Source organism: Lottia gigantea, assembly GCF_000327385.1.
Source record: "Lottia gigantea unplaced genomic scaffold LOTGIsca_49, whole genome shotgun sequence".
NCBI lineage: Eukaryota > Metazoa > Mollusca > Gastropoda > Lottiidae > Lottia > Lottia gigantea.
In genome coordinates this window covers 1,873,678-1,891,224 of record NW_008709687.1, presented here as the reverse complement: position 1 = coordinate 1,891,224, position 17,547 = coordinate 1,873,678, and the positions used below count along the sequence as shown (strand labels likewise).

At 34.3% G+C, this 17,547-nt stretch overlaps 2 protein-coding genes across 2 annotated transcripts; both read left to right on the top strand.

Annotated features, from left to right (window-relative positions):
* Positions 1-459: 459 nt before the first annotated feature.
* LOTGIDRAFT_165142 (hypothetical protein) lies at positions 460-6,700 on the top strand (the record flags this gene model as incomplete). Its single annotated transcript, XM_009061658.1, has 11 exons — positions 460-526; positions 661-1,053; positions 1,448-1,744; positions 2,814-2,876; positions 3,009-3,296; positions 4,258-4,314; positions 5,046-5,189; positions 5,244-5,267; positions 5,480-5,533; positions 5,967-6,223; positions 6,524-6,700. 11 exons carry the CDS (start codon positions 460-462, stop codon positions 6,698-6,700), a joined length of 1,821 nt encoding a protein of 606 aa, XP_009059906.1.
* An 8,218-nt stretch (positions 6,701-14,918) lies between these two features.
* LOTGIDRAFT_57854 (hypothetical protein) lies at positions 14,919-15,233 on the top strand (the record flags this gene model as incomplete). The annotated part of the gene is made up of 1 exon (XM_009061505.1): positions 14,919-15,233. A coding segment is annotated over one exon (315 nt), but the record flags the coding sequence as incomplete, so codon positions are not given.
* Positions 15,234-17,547: the final 2,314 nt, after the last annotated feature.

Sequence of the window (17,547 nt, the reverse complement as noted above, 5' to 3'; positions counted from 1 at the left end):
CAACTGTACGAAAGGAGCAAATTTCCTTAAAATAATATACCTCGGACTAGAAATTCATTGGATTTATTTCCTTTTTTCTTTCACTGCAGTCATAAAATATCTGTTTTGTGCTCTGCTCATTTATGCGTGATATTTCTAAATTTCTTTCAATTATTGTATTGAATGAGGATGTGAGTCGGGGTCTATTTTTATTGTAATTTTATATGACATACTTAAAGCCATTTAAAAACATTAAGATATTTTTAACTGATATATTGAGAATGAATAAATGGATTGTATTTCTGTGTGTGGGGGTTGGGGGAGGGGGGGGGGGGTGCTGTGAATTATCAATCTAATCAAACTTCGTTTATGTTATTATTTCCTTTTTGTCGCTCTCCATTGTAATCCAACGAAATTTATCACGTACTGGTGATGTTGCAAGCTATTTATAGATGACAATCACGCGCCACTCTCCGACCAATGACCTTTACAATCGAGTGTCGGCAATCTCATTCAATGACATTCAATAGTTGGAGATTAACAACAAGTAGGCTTGATGCTGTTGTTGCAAAATTTCCCTTAGTGTACACTGCCCATCTTTATTAGCCCAATCAGGTTCAGGAATAAACACGGAGTTTAGTAAAATTACATTTCAGTTCAATTCTGTAATATTTTTTTCAGTTGTTTGTGAAGAGTGTGATAAAACAGAAATAATTGTTGGTCAACTTGGAAAGGAACTGGTGTTAATTTTTTTACTTTCTGATATCAGAGACGAGTATAACAAATATATCATTGAACGTGATAGTGTAAGAAAGTTTAAAGAAAGTGAAACTACGATCCAGGATCTCAAAAATGACTCAAATATTCGGTTTAGAAATAAGATGAATTCTAAAAATGAAGATATAATTTTTATACATGGTAAATCAAATAATCTGATCAGAAGTGGGACAGAAATCACCATGACTGATGATGCCTTCATGGTAAAAAAAACAAAACTACAAAAAGAAGATGCTGGAATATATTGGATCAATCTCGATTTAATTCATTTGGGACAGAAAGCTTTGATTATAGCAGGTAAGCAAATGGTGTAATTCTACAAGAATGCAGAGATAATAGTTCACTCTCCAAGATGAATACCAAGTGGATCCACCCAGTTGCAGAGTGGCATAAGGTGTCTCCGAAGATAGAGCATGATCACTACATTATTTAATACAGTAGAGCTCATTCAGAAAACCTTGATGAAAAAAACCCCAAAACAAATAGGCCCTACTAAGAATCTCAATGTAAAATGAAACACACAATCTAAAATTACAGTTTGGCAATACATTGGCTGATGAACTTTTCATATGATAGAGCATATCAATCATAAAAGGGAAAGAATATAATAAAGTTAAGTGGTATCAGGTGTCTTGAAGAGTAAGCATATCCTGTGTGGTGCCACATACTACATTGCTATTTTGTGTTTCAGGCAAACCCACAATTGAAGGACGATCTCCACCAAATCCTGTTTTAAAACCAGAAGATGACTATACTTCAATCTTACAACTAGAATGTCACAGTGTTTCAACCAGTATAGGAGATTGTCAACTGGTCAATAACTCTATGTATATAATGTGGTATAAAAATGGAATGAGAATGACTGAATTAGATCCAACGTTATCTCAAATTAACGTGACAGTAGACCATAATGGTGGATACTTTACGTGTCTGGCTACAGAATATCTCCCTTGTTATGAAAGACTACAGACCACAAAACATTTTGATGGTAAATATAATTGAATAATAATCTTAATCCATGACCAGTTTCATTTATAATATCCTGTTATATGATTTCTTTTGTAAGAATTTTTATTTAAATGTACAATATAATTGTAAATATAATGCGCATCCTTAATTACTATCGATCTTAACTTGACGAGCTAATAGAGCTCCAAGACCGTTGTTACTATCGATCTTAACTTGACGAGCTAATAGAGCTCCAAGACCGTTGTTACTATCGATCTTAACTTGACGAGCTAATAGAGCTCCAAGACCGTTGTTACTATCGATCTTAACTTGACGAGCTAATAGAGCTCCAAGACCGTTGTTACTATCGATCTTAACTTGACGAGCTAATAGAGCTCCAAGACCGTTGTTACTATCGATCTTAACTTGACGAGCTAATAGAGCTCCAAGACCGTTGTTACTATCGATCTTAACTTGACGAGCTAATAGAGCTCCAAGACCGTTGTTACTATCGATCTTAACTTGACGAGCTAATAGAGCTCCAAGACCGTTGTTACTATCGATCTTAACTTGACGAGCTAATAGAGCTCCAAGACCGTTGTTACTATCGATCTTAACTTGACGAGCTAATAGAGCTCCAAGACCGTTGTTACTATGTTTGTATAGATAATGTTGTCGAGTTAAAGAGATTGTAAATAGGTTTTATTAATTTTTTATGCATATCGAGGTCACTGATAGCATCAAGTTGCACCATCTGTGGTTCCTGCAATTTCACTAAAACTAGGTGTTTGATGACGTCACTAATTGTGAATAATGCTTTATTGCATAAAGCCCTTCGCGATAAGTGACGTCATCAAACACCTAGTTTTAGTTGAATTGCTAGAGCCATAGACGTCTGATTAAAAATTGAAATAGTGCAAATTGATGCTATCAGTGTCCTCGATGCACATACAAATAAAGCTTATATCATTATTTCTGAAGATTATTTTTTTGTTGAATTCAGATTTAATTTTATATTCAAATTTCTATGTATTTTGCAGTTATGAAGAAAATATTGCATAATTCAACTGTAATTTTGCATATAAAACCAAGATTGTTTTTTTTTGTAGTTTTGAATATTGAAGAGTGTGATAATGTCTCTGAGAGTAAAACCTTTTACTATAAACCTCAACGTAAGTTCATATTATTATTCCTCTATCATGATCATTGTTTGAAGGTGGCGCCGTTATGCTATGTTTGAGTATGTCCTTTTGTCATGCTACGAATTTTTTAATGATACAGTTTTTTACTTAATTTATTTTCAGATGCTCACATTAATGTGAAACTAGAGCCAGATCAAAGGGAGATAACTGTAAATAAAAATGAGGATTTAGAAGTAAGATGTTCAGCTAAGTGTCACCCAAAGTGCAATGTGACATGGGAAAAAGATTTTCAAGTCCTTGAATCAAATGGTTTGTTTTTCATAACCGAGAATTGGTTTGGAAAAGATTTGAAAATTGTGAGCATCAACAGTTCTCATGAAGGTGTTTACGTCTGTCTTGTCAACAACACTCATGGAAAAGCAAAGAAGGGATTTACTTTAAGTGTTACAGGTATGTGCTTATAAATATCCAACATTTTACAGTGGATAGTTTCTGTTCCTCAATACACTCACATTTGACATGAAATGGTCTCAGACTATCTGATCCTGTACCAGTGATTTTTATTACTGATCCTGTATCAATGATCTTGTACAAGTGATCCTGTACCAGTGATCCTTTACCTGTGACCCTTTACCAGTGATCCTGTACCAGTGATCCTTCACTAGTGATCCTGTACCAGTGATCCTTCACTAGTGGTCGTATCAGTGATTCTTTACCATTGATCCTTACCAATGATCGTATTAGTGATTCTGTACTACTGATCCTGTATCATTGATAATTTACCAGTGATCATTTACTAGTGATCTTTATTAGTGATCCTGTATCAGTGATCTCTCACAAGTGATCCTGTACCAGTGATCCAGTACTAGTAAATTTTACCGGTGATTTTTACCAGTGATACTTTGTGATTCTGTATCACTGTATTAGCGATCCTATGATAGTGATCCTTTACCATTGATCCTTTGCCAGTGATTCTGCACTAGTGATCTCGTAAACAAACCCAATTATTTTGACCAATTTGCCCAAACTTATGGACATAAACAATCCAAACTTTTGTCAGAATGACCCCTACAAAACGTCGAAAGTCATACAGGAGAATGTTCTGACAAGTCCCTACAATTACTATTTTGATATCAACAAAAAAAAAATTGTTTTCAATTTATATAAATGATATAAGATGTCACATACGATTATTTGCAGACGACACCAGTCTATATCTGAAACTCGATAAAAACTAAAACACCAGCACTGAACAAAATCCAGTTTTACCTAGATTGAAATTAGACAATGTGTCAGTTGATTTTTATAAATATTTAGATTGGACCCATCGCATGGTTTACTAAATAAAATCTTCTCGCCAATAAGTCAATACTGATCATTCCTAAAGCGGTTTTATAAAAAAAAATTTCAGATGTTTCAAATGGTGCAGAACTAGTGCCAGACGAAAAGGAGAGAACTGTCAGTAAAGGTGAGGATTTGAAAGGTATTTTGAGTTGTTGTAAGTGAGGTTCTTCTGATCCCAGAACTGTAACAACTGGTGTTCCGCAGGGCTCCGTCCTTGATCCTTTATTGTATTTAATTAATATAAATGATATTGTCAATAATTAAAGATCCAACATACGACTATTTTCAGACGACACCTGTCTATATTTGAATATTAATGACCCCACAGCTAGTGCGAATGTCCTTAACGAATTAACATTTGGACAACTCTCTGAAAACTGAAACACTAGCACTAAACAAATCCAATTTAACATAAATCTTCGATTATTGTGATGTCAAATGGGATAGGTGCACTGCAAAACTAAAAGACGTCTTAGAAAATCTTCAGTTAGACGCACTCAGGACTAAAAGTTACCAAAACTGAACCCCTGAATACCTAAATAATCAGATACAATTAAATGATAACCATGCATACAACCTGAGAAATACTAATGATTTATTCGAATACAATTTAAGGATAGAATTATGTTATAAATCCTTATAATACCAGTGATCCTTGTGATACCAGTGATCCTTATAATACCAGTGATCCTTATAATACCAGTGATCCTTTTAATACCAGTGATCCTTGTGATACCAGTGATCCTTATAATACCAGTGATCCTTATAATACCAATGATCCTGCACCAATGATCCGGTACCAAATGTCCTCAATTACGCTAATCCACTTTACACTCTGACTTTTATCTTTTTCAGAAGCTGAGAACAAAGTATTAATTCTGAAATATTTAACAAAGGTTGTAGTTGGTGTTGTTGTTGTAATAGCTGCTTTCTTTACTGCTATTGTAGTAGCTGTTATTGTCGTTGTTATTATAGTTATCATATACAAGAAATATCAGAGTAAGTCATTAATTATTATTCGAGTTGTTATTGTTATTGTCGTTGTTATTATAGTTATCATATACAAGAAATATCAGAGTAAGTCATTAATTATTATTCGAGTTGTTATTGTAGTTGTTATTATAGTTAACATATGTATAATAAATATCACAGTAAGTCATTAACTGTTTGTGGGCTAACTTTGTGTAATTTCGAAGGTCTGTGATCCTCTGAGAGAGATGGTATTTCTACTTCCTCCACAATCCATCAAGTACTAGCTGTAGCTAAAACATGTTTCTTTCATTTTTCAGAAAAGAAAAATTACTATCTTAATGTAATACCCGAAGAAAGGTCATCAGGAGAAGGTTGGTTGGCTTTTTGGGGTTTGGTTTGGTGTTTTGGGAAACGTAGGACGGTTTGGCGATGGAGGAATGGGGGAGAAAGAACTTTTAAGTTGGCTCAAGTGACGGATGACTTAAAATATATTATTGACCCCATCGCAGTGGATATGGATCGAAGGACCCCTTATTAAGAAAACGATGGGCAACTGAAATTGTTCAAGATATCTAACAATGTTGGATAATCACGTTCATCTCTTCCATTCACTTGATCTGATCTTGTCCAGAATCGTCTGTTCCAAAATACACTGTACGAGATTAAAGAGATTTAAACTTGACTCAGAATTAATGATTTGATTGAACTCCTTTTGAATTGACATACGTTTCCAGTTCATGAAATACTATCTTTTGGTGCAACATATGATCAACAATTTAAAGAATTAATTTTGGTTATTTACAGACGAATTAATGGATGAATCTTTACCAGGACATATAAGAGATGAAGATGATTATGAATTAATGGAGTTGCATCAGGTTGAATTGTTACCAGGAAACTTAAGAGATGAAGGTGATAATGAATCAATGGAGTCGCATCAGGTTGAATTGTTACCAGGAAACTTAAGAGATGAAGGTGATAATGAATCAATGGAGTTGCATCAGGTTGAATTGTTACCAGGAACATCCAGAGACAATTCCAGAAATGGTGAACAAAACAACGTAAGTACACTTGTTGCCAAACTTAAAGGGACAGATGCGCCATTCTTATTGACCAATCATACTTTAGTCTCAGAAACGGGAATTTTTTAAGCCACGCCAACCAGTAATCGTGTTCGCAGCTCAACGTCGAAACTTGAGCCTTCAAATACACGCGTGTGCAGAAATATCCGCGTTTGAATGTTAAAATGACGACTCGTGTTCAAAATTCAGCTGAATACAGTAGTATCGAGAATAATGTGAAAAGAAAGAGTCTTACAGTTTCTATCATTTTTTTAATAATCCGGTCTATATGTGTTTCAGAATCCAGAAAATGGTACATATGCTTCATTAGAGATCAATACTTCCAATGTTAACAGACTTCATGATCCTGAAGATGGCTATACTAGACTTACCAAGAAACACCGCCGAGACTCCATGCAATGGTATCGGATTCTGCTGAGGAAGAAGATCGCAAAGGAAGTGTTTCGTGACAACTAACTGAGGCTCATTCTTCCTGTACACTTGGTACCACTTTGTGACTGGGTTTATCAACTCTGTATTGGCTTTGTATAACCGTTAGAACTACTGATGTTAAATTGGACAGAAGGTGAAATGAAATGTTCAGTCAATCTCAGTGAACTTGATGTTTTGTATATATTATTCTTCCAATAAAATGTTCATATTCTTCTGTGACATAAAAGGTAAAAGTCGAGAAAAATGTTTAAACATACCAAATTGTCTGTTAAAAAGTTTTGTCTCCCATAAGGAATAATTCTTAGATATTCATTGTTTCACACTGCATTATATGATCGTTCTATATTTTAGACATTTCTTATATTGCTTGAACACAATTTTCAGAAGAATTCCTAAGATCACGGATTGCGAGTGTAGTAAACCCAGAGAATTTAGAATGTTCGGCTTTTAAGCTTTTTTTTGATCGATTATCATCTTTCATTATACTTTTATCATTCATATTTTACCGTTGTTTTTAATTCTTTTTTTATATCCTGGTCTGATGCTTTTAATAAAGTTTTAGATACAAAACCTGGTTTAGTTTCTATTTCTATTCTCAAGATTATGACATCACTGCCACTATTCAGAATACAAAAATAGAACCTGAAACATGTTGTTACTCAAGCTGAACTATCAGGTTAACTGACTTGAAAACAACATGTTTCAGGTTTTGTTTAAATATTTCTATATCGCTCTACAATTGATGTATTGAGCACTATTTTAACAGTAGTATTTCTATATCACTCTACAATTGATGTATTGAGCACTATTTTAACAGTAGTATTTCTATATCACTCTACAATTGATGTATTGAGCACTATTTTAACAGTAGTATTTCTATATCGCTCTACAATTGATGTATTGAGCACTATTTTAACAGTAGTATTTCTATATCGCTCTACAATTGATGTATTGAGCACTATTTTAACAGTGGTATTTCTATATCGCTCAACAATTGATGTATCGAGCACTATTTTAACAGTGGTATTTCTATATCACTCTACAATTGATGTATTGAGCACTATTTTAACAGTAGTATTTCTATATCACTCTACAATTGATGTATTGAGCACTATTTTAACAGTGGCATTTCTATATCACTCTACAATTGATGTATTGAGCACTATTGTAACAGTGGTATTTCTATATCACTCTACAATTGATGTATTGAGCACTATTTTAACAGTGTATTTCGATATCACTCTACAATTGATGTATTGAGCACTATTTTAACAGTGGTATTTCTATATCACTCTACAATTGATGTATTGAGCACTATTTTAACAGTGGCATTTCTATATCACTCTACAATTGATGTATTGAGCACTATACAATTGATGTATTGAGCACTATTTTAACAGTGGTATTTCTATATCACCCAATATATTTGGATATTGACTACCTTCTAGGCTATTTCTTGATTATCCAGCCATATGAAAATACTATTTCTTGATTATCCAGCCATATGAAAATAAATTCAAGGAAATTGAAACTAGAATTTATTGATATATTGTGTCGAACAGCATGCCCTCTAAAGGAAAACTTAAATAGTGTTAACGGTCCAGGGTTGAATTCATGTGTTTTAATTTGTCTGTTTCTATGAAAGTGATATAAAATGCTGTGGATTGTTGTAATGCTGGTTTGCTGTCTTCAAACAGGTATTGTTGAAATCTATTACAGTCGAGAGCCAAGAGCAAATACCAGCGCACTTTCTCACCTTAGAATCACTCAAAAAATTCACTCGTGTGCCCGTTCCTGTCGACGGATTCATATACCCGTATTAAGGGGACCGCTCGTTCTCGTCGACAACAATACTGGGGAATTTAGATATAGAAACATGGGACACAAATTTTAAACTGTTGAAATTCGAAAAGATGCATATATTTAAAGTATAATGACTACAAAAAACAATTAAACATCGAGACCTGTATTTTAATCAGATTAGTAACATTAAGGAAATAATACAGTCATTTAAACATCAGTTTCAGAACGGGCCTCTCTGTTATATTATCTAGCTAGGGTCTCTATACCCTTCAAACATCTGAATGATATAAAATACATTTTACACATTCATGGTAATAATTCAATAATCTTTTTGGGAAGATAAAAAGGTCAAATCGTTTTTACCATATGAAAGAGATCTAACATGGGTACAGTTTCACCAATGATTCAGAAAAAGAAGGTTTCATTAACATTTTACATTAAAATCTTTTATTAGGCCATAATGACATAATATATTGATGAATCTAAAGCGTTGGATTCTTAAAGGTACAGGTTCTCCATTTTAGGGGGTTGATTTGGGTTTTGAAAATATATGTGGATAGTACTAGAATTATACGAAAATCACATAGTGCCTTCAAGTAAACCTAGACATTTCACTTTCTATTTATATAATGTATATGTTTTTTCTATATAGCAAAGTCATTTTAACTTTCAAACGTAGATAATTCTGAAGACCTATGGATTTAAAGGCTCTAATTTCGATGGACTGATAAACTTAGCTAAACAATTCTCGTTCCTAAGACTAAGGTACTATCGGTGAAACAGAATCTATCCCTCTAACCTAGGATTTTATTGTTAGAAAAAACTTTTAAAAGTTTTAACTATAACTGTTGATGAGGAATGAAAAAGAACGAGACCCGTGGGCTGTACACCTCTATAACTGGAAATTGAAAACAAGTTGACTTAAGGTGGAAGAAGACGAGGTGAAGTGTCTCGTAGTGGATTATCGATACAATAGAATGGTGTACAAACCCGTAAATATTTCGCCATCGAATCCCGAATACTGGTTTTGACATTGTCTTATTAACCCGTATTAAACTAAACCCACTACACTTCGTTTTGTGGGCGTGGAAATGAGATTGGTACTATTTATATCTGACCAATCAGCACACAGTTAAGGTAGAATAGAGTAATGGTAACAGTAATGGTTTGATTTTCTGCCAGCTTCAATTCTTTGCCGAAATTCTTACTCAATTCTGTATTGTCCATATTAATCAAAACATTTATGACACACTGCTTTTGTTTTGTTTGCGTTCGCGAAGAAAGCGTCTAAAACGAGTGAATTTATTTGATTGGTTGAGATTACCTAGAAAGATGTTTGATTGGACAATATTTTTCTATGAATACGTAATTTCCCACACTTATATTACCACGGCCTCGAGGAAGTTTGACGAACGGGTGTGTGGTTTTGATACGATGATACCTCGTGTGTTCACTTCGTATATTTTCTACTGTATCTATAATCCCAGATTTTCACTCAGGAACAGTGGCTTTTCTAGGAAACATCAGATGATGGGCCGAGCAGGGGCTACAAAATGTTCCAGGTGAGGGGGGAGGGGGACCACAGGCTATTCTTTCACTATATAAAATGATAAAAAAATTGAAAGTTGGGGAGCCAAAGCCGGGTCAGTCACTTTCATTTTTTGTGACGTTCTATAACACAGTTGGTTCTTAATATGACGTCGTTTGCATGGTTACGTCGAGCACATGGTGGCTGTGGGTTCCGATCTCGATCGGCGTGTGATAGTCCGGTGACCTTGAATAAGTCATCTTCACTCATAATTCCAGCTGTAAATGGGTATGGGAAAGATCAATGCAAAGAGGTTTGTCCAAGGACCAGCTGGTAGAAAGGATCCTTAAAGATGGGTTTCCTTATTTTTTAGTGTCAAATTAAGCAAACTATTTGATTAATTGGTGTTTCTAATGAATTATCATGTATTTAGAAATCATATCATAATTAAGCATAAATGTCCATGTATGTACAGTCTGGATAAACAAACAAAAAAGACTTTTGACCTTTCTTGATCGGTCACTCATTCTAATTCTGCTGGTAATTCTCTTCTATTTTAGCTAATTATGAATTAATTATGGACATGTGAGACAAATTGGTATTTTTCCAAGTCATTAGAACAACTCTACTTTCTATTCATATAAACATTAGCAATTTCATTTCATGAATGAAAATAAGGGAACCCACCTTTAACTGTAAAATATAGTTGTTTCTTTCTTTCCATATAAACGGCACTGCGCAGGAAAAATGACGTAAAACACAATTTCAATACAAATTTCTTAAAATATATAATATATACATATACACTGAAAATCATGTATATTTAATTTTTTTCAGTTGAAAGCAAAGATTGCAAGAATACAAAAATAATTGTTGGTCGACTTGGAAAGGAACTGGTGTTAAATTTTTCACTTTCTGATCTCAGAGACGAGTATAACAAATATATCACTGAACATGATGGAAAGAAGACCATCCAAAACGAATTTCAGATTCTAGATCTTAAGAGAGGTTTAGCTATTCTGTTTAAAAATAAGATGGATTCTAAGAAAAATCAAACAATTTATATTGATGGTAATTTAACGTCTTTTGCCAATGGCTTTGCAAAAATCTTCCTGACCAATGATGCCATCATTGTAAAAAAGACAAAACTACAAAAAGAAGATGCTGGAATATATTGGATAGATTTCCATTCATTTCATTTGGGACAGAAAGCTTTAATTATCGCAGGTTAGTAATTAGTTTGATTTAAAGGGACAAGTTGGCAATCCATTCGCTATCCGTTCGTCATCCGTCTGCTCGGCTAGCTACAACCCCACAGTATATGTTTTATACTTTTTAAAACAAATTGTGTTTAAGGTAAACCTACAATTGAAGGACGATCTCCACCAAATCCTGTTTTAAAACCAGAAGATGACTATACTTCAATCTTACAACTAGAATGTCACAGTGTTTCAACCAGTATAGGAGTTTGTCACCTGGTCAATAACTGTATGTATATAATGTGGTATAAAAATGGAATGAGAATGACTGAATTAGATCCAACTTTATCTCAAATTAACGTGACTGTAGACCATAATGGTGGAAACTTTACGTGTCTGGCTACAGAATATCTCCCTTGTTATGAAAGACTACAGACCACAAAACATTATGATGGTAAATATAATTGAATAATAATCTTAATCCATGACCAGTTTCATTTATAATATCCTGTTATATGATTTCTTTTGTAAGAACTTTTATTTAAATGTACAATATAATATTGTAAATATAATGCGCATCCTTAATTACTATCGATCTTAACTTGACAAGCTAATAGAGCTCCAAGACCGTTGTTACTATCGATCTTAACTTGACGAGCTAATAGAGCTCCAAGACCGTTGTTACTATCGATCTTAACTTGACGAGCTAATAGAGCTCCAAGACCGTTGTTACTATCGATCTTAACTTGACGAGCTAATAGAGCTCCAAGACCGTTGTTACTATCGATCTTAACTTGACGAGCTAATAGAGCTCCAAGACCGTTGCTACTATCGATCTTAACTTGACGAGCTAATAGAGCTCCAAGACCGTTGTTACTATCGATCTTAACTTGACGAGCTAATAGAGCTCCAAGACCGTTGTTACTATCGATCTTAACTTGACGAGCTAATAGAGCTCCAAGACCGTTGTTACTATCGATCTTAACTTGACGAGCTAATAGAGCTCCAAGACCGTTGTTACTATCGATCTTAACTTTACGGGCTAATAGAGCTCCAAGACCGTTGTTACTATCGATCTTAACTTGACGAGCTAATAGAGCTCCAAGACCGTTGTCACAATGTTGATAATGTTGTCGAGTTAATGAAAATAAAGTTTATATATTTTTTATTTCTGAAAACTTTTCAAATATTTTTTGTTGAATTCTGAATTAAATTTTGCATATAAAACCAAGATTGTTTTTTTTTGTAGTTTTGAATATTGAAGAGTGTGATAATGTTTCTGAGAGTAAAACCTTTTACTATAAACCTCAACGTAAGTTCATATTATTATTCCTAGATCATGAACATAGTTTGAAGGTGGCGCTGTTGTGCTATGTGGTGGCTTATATTGCTCAAACACTAAAGTACAATTTTGAAATGTTAACCATCATTTTCGGCAGCGTAAGATGAGATCTAGGCCAATAAAAAAGTTATAGTCAAAAAAAAGCCATCGCTAAAACTAGTAATCTAACTATGTCTGTGTATCTTCTCTTGTCTTGCTACCAATTTTCAATAATTTAGTTTTTACATAATTTTTAGATGCACCCATTAATGTAGAACTAGAGCCAGATCAAAGGGAGATAACTGTAAATGAAACTGACGATTTGGAAGTAAGATGTTCAGCTAAGTGTCACCCAAAATGCGATTTAACATGGGAGAAACATTTTCAAATCCTTGGATCAAATGGTTTGATTAACTTAACAGAGAATATATTGGTCGAAAATGATTTGAAAATTGTAAACATCAGCAGTTTTCATGAAGGTGTTTACGTCTGTCTTGTCAACAACACTCATGGAAAAGCAAAGAAGGGATTTACTTTAAGTGTTACAGGTATGTGCTTATAAATATCCAACATTTTACAGTGGATAGTTTCTGTTCCTCAATACACTGACATTTGACATGAAACGGTAACAAATACTTTGATCCTGTACCAGTGATATTTCTAGTGATCATGTTCTAGCGATCCTGTGCCAGTGATCCCATTCTAGCGATCCTGTACAAGTGATCCTGTTCCAATAATCCGGTTCTAGTGATTTGTTACCAGTAATCCTGTATCAATGATCCTGTACTAGTGATCATGTGCCAGTGATTCTTTACCAGTGACCCTATACTACATTACTAGTGATCCTGCTCTAGTGATCCTGTACCAGTGATACTGTACCAGTGAATCTGTTCTAATGATCATGTACCTGTGACCCTGTTCAAGTGATCCTATACCAGTGATCTTGTTCTAGTTATCCTGAGCCAGTGATCCTGTACCAGTGAATCTGTTCTAATGATCCTGTATCTATGATTTAATAGTAAATCTTTATCTTTATCGAACTAAATAAAATTGAAATCCAATATTCAACTTGTCTCTTTTTCAGAAACTGAAACGAAAGCAGCGCTGAATAATGTGATTGGTACTGTAAGATTTGTTATTAATTTTGTTTTTGGTTTTGTTATTGTTGTAGCTGCTACAGTTATTTTTATTGTTATACCTGTTATGGTAGTTATCTGGCACGAGAAATATCAAAGTAAGTAAAATGCAGATTACATAAGAGGCCTAACCTTTCCAGCAGTGTCTGTTTTCAAGCCTACTTACAACAAGGTCCAGTATCTGAGTAAGATGGCATTTCAGTGGTCAGGCATTTTAAGTAAGGGTGCGGGCACACGAACGCTCTTGGTCGGCGATTTTTGTCGCTGATTATAGTCTTGTCGTGAGTTTCGCTTACCGGCTGCGGGTGTATGAGAAGACAAAATCTCCAGTTGGTCGTTTTCCACTATATCGATAATCACGACATGACCATGCAATTGAAAGGAAAATGAATTTGAGTGGATCTCTTGCAGACGATAAAATAATCGACGACAAATATCAAACTTGTTTAATATTATGAAACCTGTCAGAGTCGCAATAATCTTGTCGTGGAATACGAGCACACTCGTGATTTTACTCAAGATTCGAATCGGCGACAAAAATCTGTGCCTACACCTTAACATTAGTCACGAAAGAAGACTCATAATAGAGGGAGAACTGTTACTGTATAATTGCGAATACAATGCGCATGCTTGTGTAATGCGCACCATCTTAAAATCATGTAAGGCATGTTGTCTTTATGCAATATAAATATCCTCGTACAGTTATTACAAATGGCCTTATGTTATCATTAATATCTTTATACGTTGTCAAGAATGTCCTGGAAGAGAGATATTTACTCTGAGGTTTTATATAGATTTAGGTGATTATTACACGGTAATAGAAAAACATGTTTGTTTTTCCAGTAAAGAAAATTGACTATCATATTGAGGTACCCGATGAAAGTTCATCAACAGAAGGTAGTTCATTTTTATAAGTTTAAAATTAGATTGGGCTTTGGAGGTTGGGTATTTCTGACTACAGGGTGGTCATTTGATCGAGTTTACGATTAACCAATCAAATTGGTTTTATCTCAGTTAGTACATTGTGAAAAAGGCCAGTGGTGTTTTAAATGATATCCGAGCTTTAAATGTTTCAATGTGATTTCTGATATTTAAAGATTTAATTTTTGTTAAATTACAGATGAAGCTATTTATGAAACAATAGATGAATTGCTACCGGTAACATCCAGAGACAATATTTCTACAAATGATATTCTCGAAACATCCAGAGACAATATTTTCATAAATGGTGTACTGGAAACATCCAGAGATAATAATTTCAGATATGGTGTACCAGGAACATCCAGAGATAATAATTTCAGATATGGTGTACCAGGAACATCCAGAGACGATAATTTCAGAAATGATGTACCAGGAACATCCAGAGACAATAATTTCAGAAATGATGTACCAGGAACATCCAGAGACAATAATTTCAGAAATGATGTACCAGGAACATCCAGAGACGATAATGTCAGAAATGATGTACCAGGAACATCCAGAGACAATAATTTCAGAAATGATGTACCAGGAACATCCAGAGACAATAATTTCAGATATTGTCTACCAGGAACATCCAGAGACAGAAATGATGTACCAGGAACATCCAGAGATAATATGTCCAGAAATAGTATCCAAAACATGGTAAGTATAATATACAGATATTATTTGTTATCAAGTGTAGATTTCCCAGGTTAGATCTTGTCCTCTAGATTGTTTCATGGCTAGTTGGCCAACTAATGTTTCTAACCTGGCATTTTCTTTGTTCAGCTCACTTCCTTTCCTGTCTGATGAAAATTCAGCTTTAGATTGTTTCATGGCTAGTTGGCTAACTAATGTTTTGTTGGATTCCATTCTGGCAATTTTTCTTTTTTAGTTCTGTTCTTCTTTGTCACAGTCTGATGAAAATTCAGATGTAGATGTTTTGTTACCTTCACTAGCCAACCATGATCTGACAGAATTATCACATAGCCCATGTTCTAGATCGTCAAAATATTCACCTAATCAAATGCTCTGTTCAATTTTACATTTTTCAGATTTACATGTGATTTTGTTGCAGGATTCAGAAAATGATATATATGATTTATTAGAATTCAATACTTTGGATGGTCAAAGGCCAGATCCTGAAGATGACTATAGTAGACTTTCCAAAGTTTTGGAACTGGGGGAAGTTAAGTTGAAATGCAGTCTTTTATGAACTGGATTCTGATGAGGAAGCAAAGGATTTGTTTCATACAAAACTTAATGAGGCAGGCTTATCCTTCTTCTTGTACATATGTATTCTATATCGACGGAACATCTAACCTACATCTAACATGTTGTTTTAAACCTTTGGTGAAAATGTGACTGAACATGAATTTCAGAGGAATTCCTTCAGATCGTGGATTGTGAATGAAGTAACCCATAGACCCAAAAGAATTGAGTTTATTTTATTTTTTGTTTTCAGTTTTAAGCTTTTTTTGTTACGAATCTATTGAGAATTCTATTTTTATATCTTAAACTGTTGCTTTTAATAAAATGATTAGAAATAAATCGTGGTTTGATTTCTATTTCCATTCTCACTCTTTGACAAAATTATGACGTCACTATCACTAATACCATTTAGCTAGATATTTATAAAGATACAATAGATATCAGGCAGAAACCTTTGGTGAATTTGATGAATGTTCATGGTCTGATTGAAATTTGAACCTATCTGTCTTTTAGATTATCGATCAATTTGATGGATTTGAAGTTTTAGAATAAACCGAACAGTAGAACCAAATAAAAAAAAAGACAAACCAAATACAAAACAGATGTACCAAATACAAAACAGATGTACCAAATACAAAACAGATGTACCAAATACAAAACAGATGAACCAAATACAAAGCAGATGTACCAAATACAAAACACATATTACAAATTACAGTAACACAGGAACAACCGAAGGATTTTGCGATGCACGTGCATGGGTGGCTCCCATCCGTACCATTCTCAGAGCTTGTTCGCGTTGTTGCTGTGTCAGTCATGTGTGTTTCTTTTCATCGTTGTGTAAGCCCTACATGCTATTCAACCCGTTTTTAAACTCTTGGTGCACATGCTTTTTTGAGATTTTTGCTCGGGTATAATTCCTATAAATGTTATTGTTGTGTATGGGCAATATAATTTAGATGGATATATTTGTAGTTAAAATTAACTTTTTGGCCTTCATTATTCACTCGACATCGAGATCTGCATTTTAATAAGACTAGTCAACCATAAGGAAATAATGCAGTCATTTGAACACCAGTTTCAGAACGGGGTTTCTGTTATATTATCTACCTAGGGTATCTTATATTATATAGCTAGGGATAGCTATAGCTCTATTCCATTCAAACATCAGAGTGACATTCTAACCGGAAGTTGAATCATTGACCAATTCATGAGTCTTGAATAGGGCACAGTCTAACAAAGAAGTGAGGACTGGTTTTATTACAGATATATACAATGTGCTAAGACCATTTTGCTCTAAAATATTTTTGAATGGACCTGATAATGTGCTAATAAAAATGATTAAAACTGGATTCGAAACTAGGTATTTTTTTCAAATATGGTCAAGACAATACCTTGAATTTTGGACTCGGTTTGCCCCTTGTCAGTGATGCAGGTAGGAGGGGCTGACATGAAAAAAAAATCGAGTAGTTCGGATGGGACAACAAACCGTGCTACAAGCTGTGCACGTTAAAAGATCCTTCGACAGTTCCCCGTTGCACACTTCATTAGAGCATACGGTGCAGAAAAGTAGGAAGTAATACTCCATTCATCTCCATTCCCTTGCATGGGCATGCTGATGACAGGACCCGTGTGCTGTGAACCTCATTAGCTTTACTGACAATATTTCCCTCAGTGTAAACAGTCCATCTTTATAAGACCGACAAGGTACA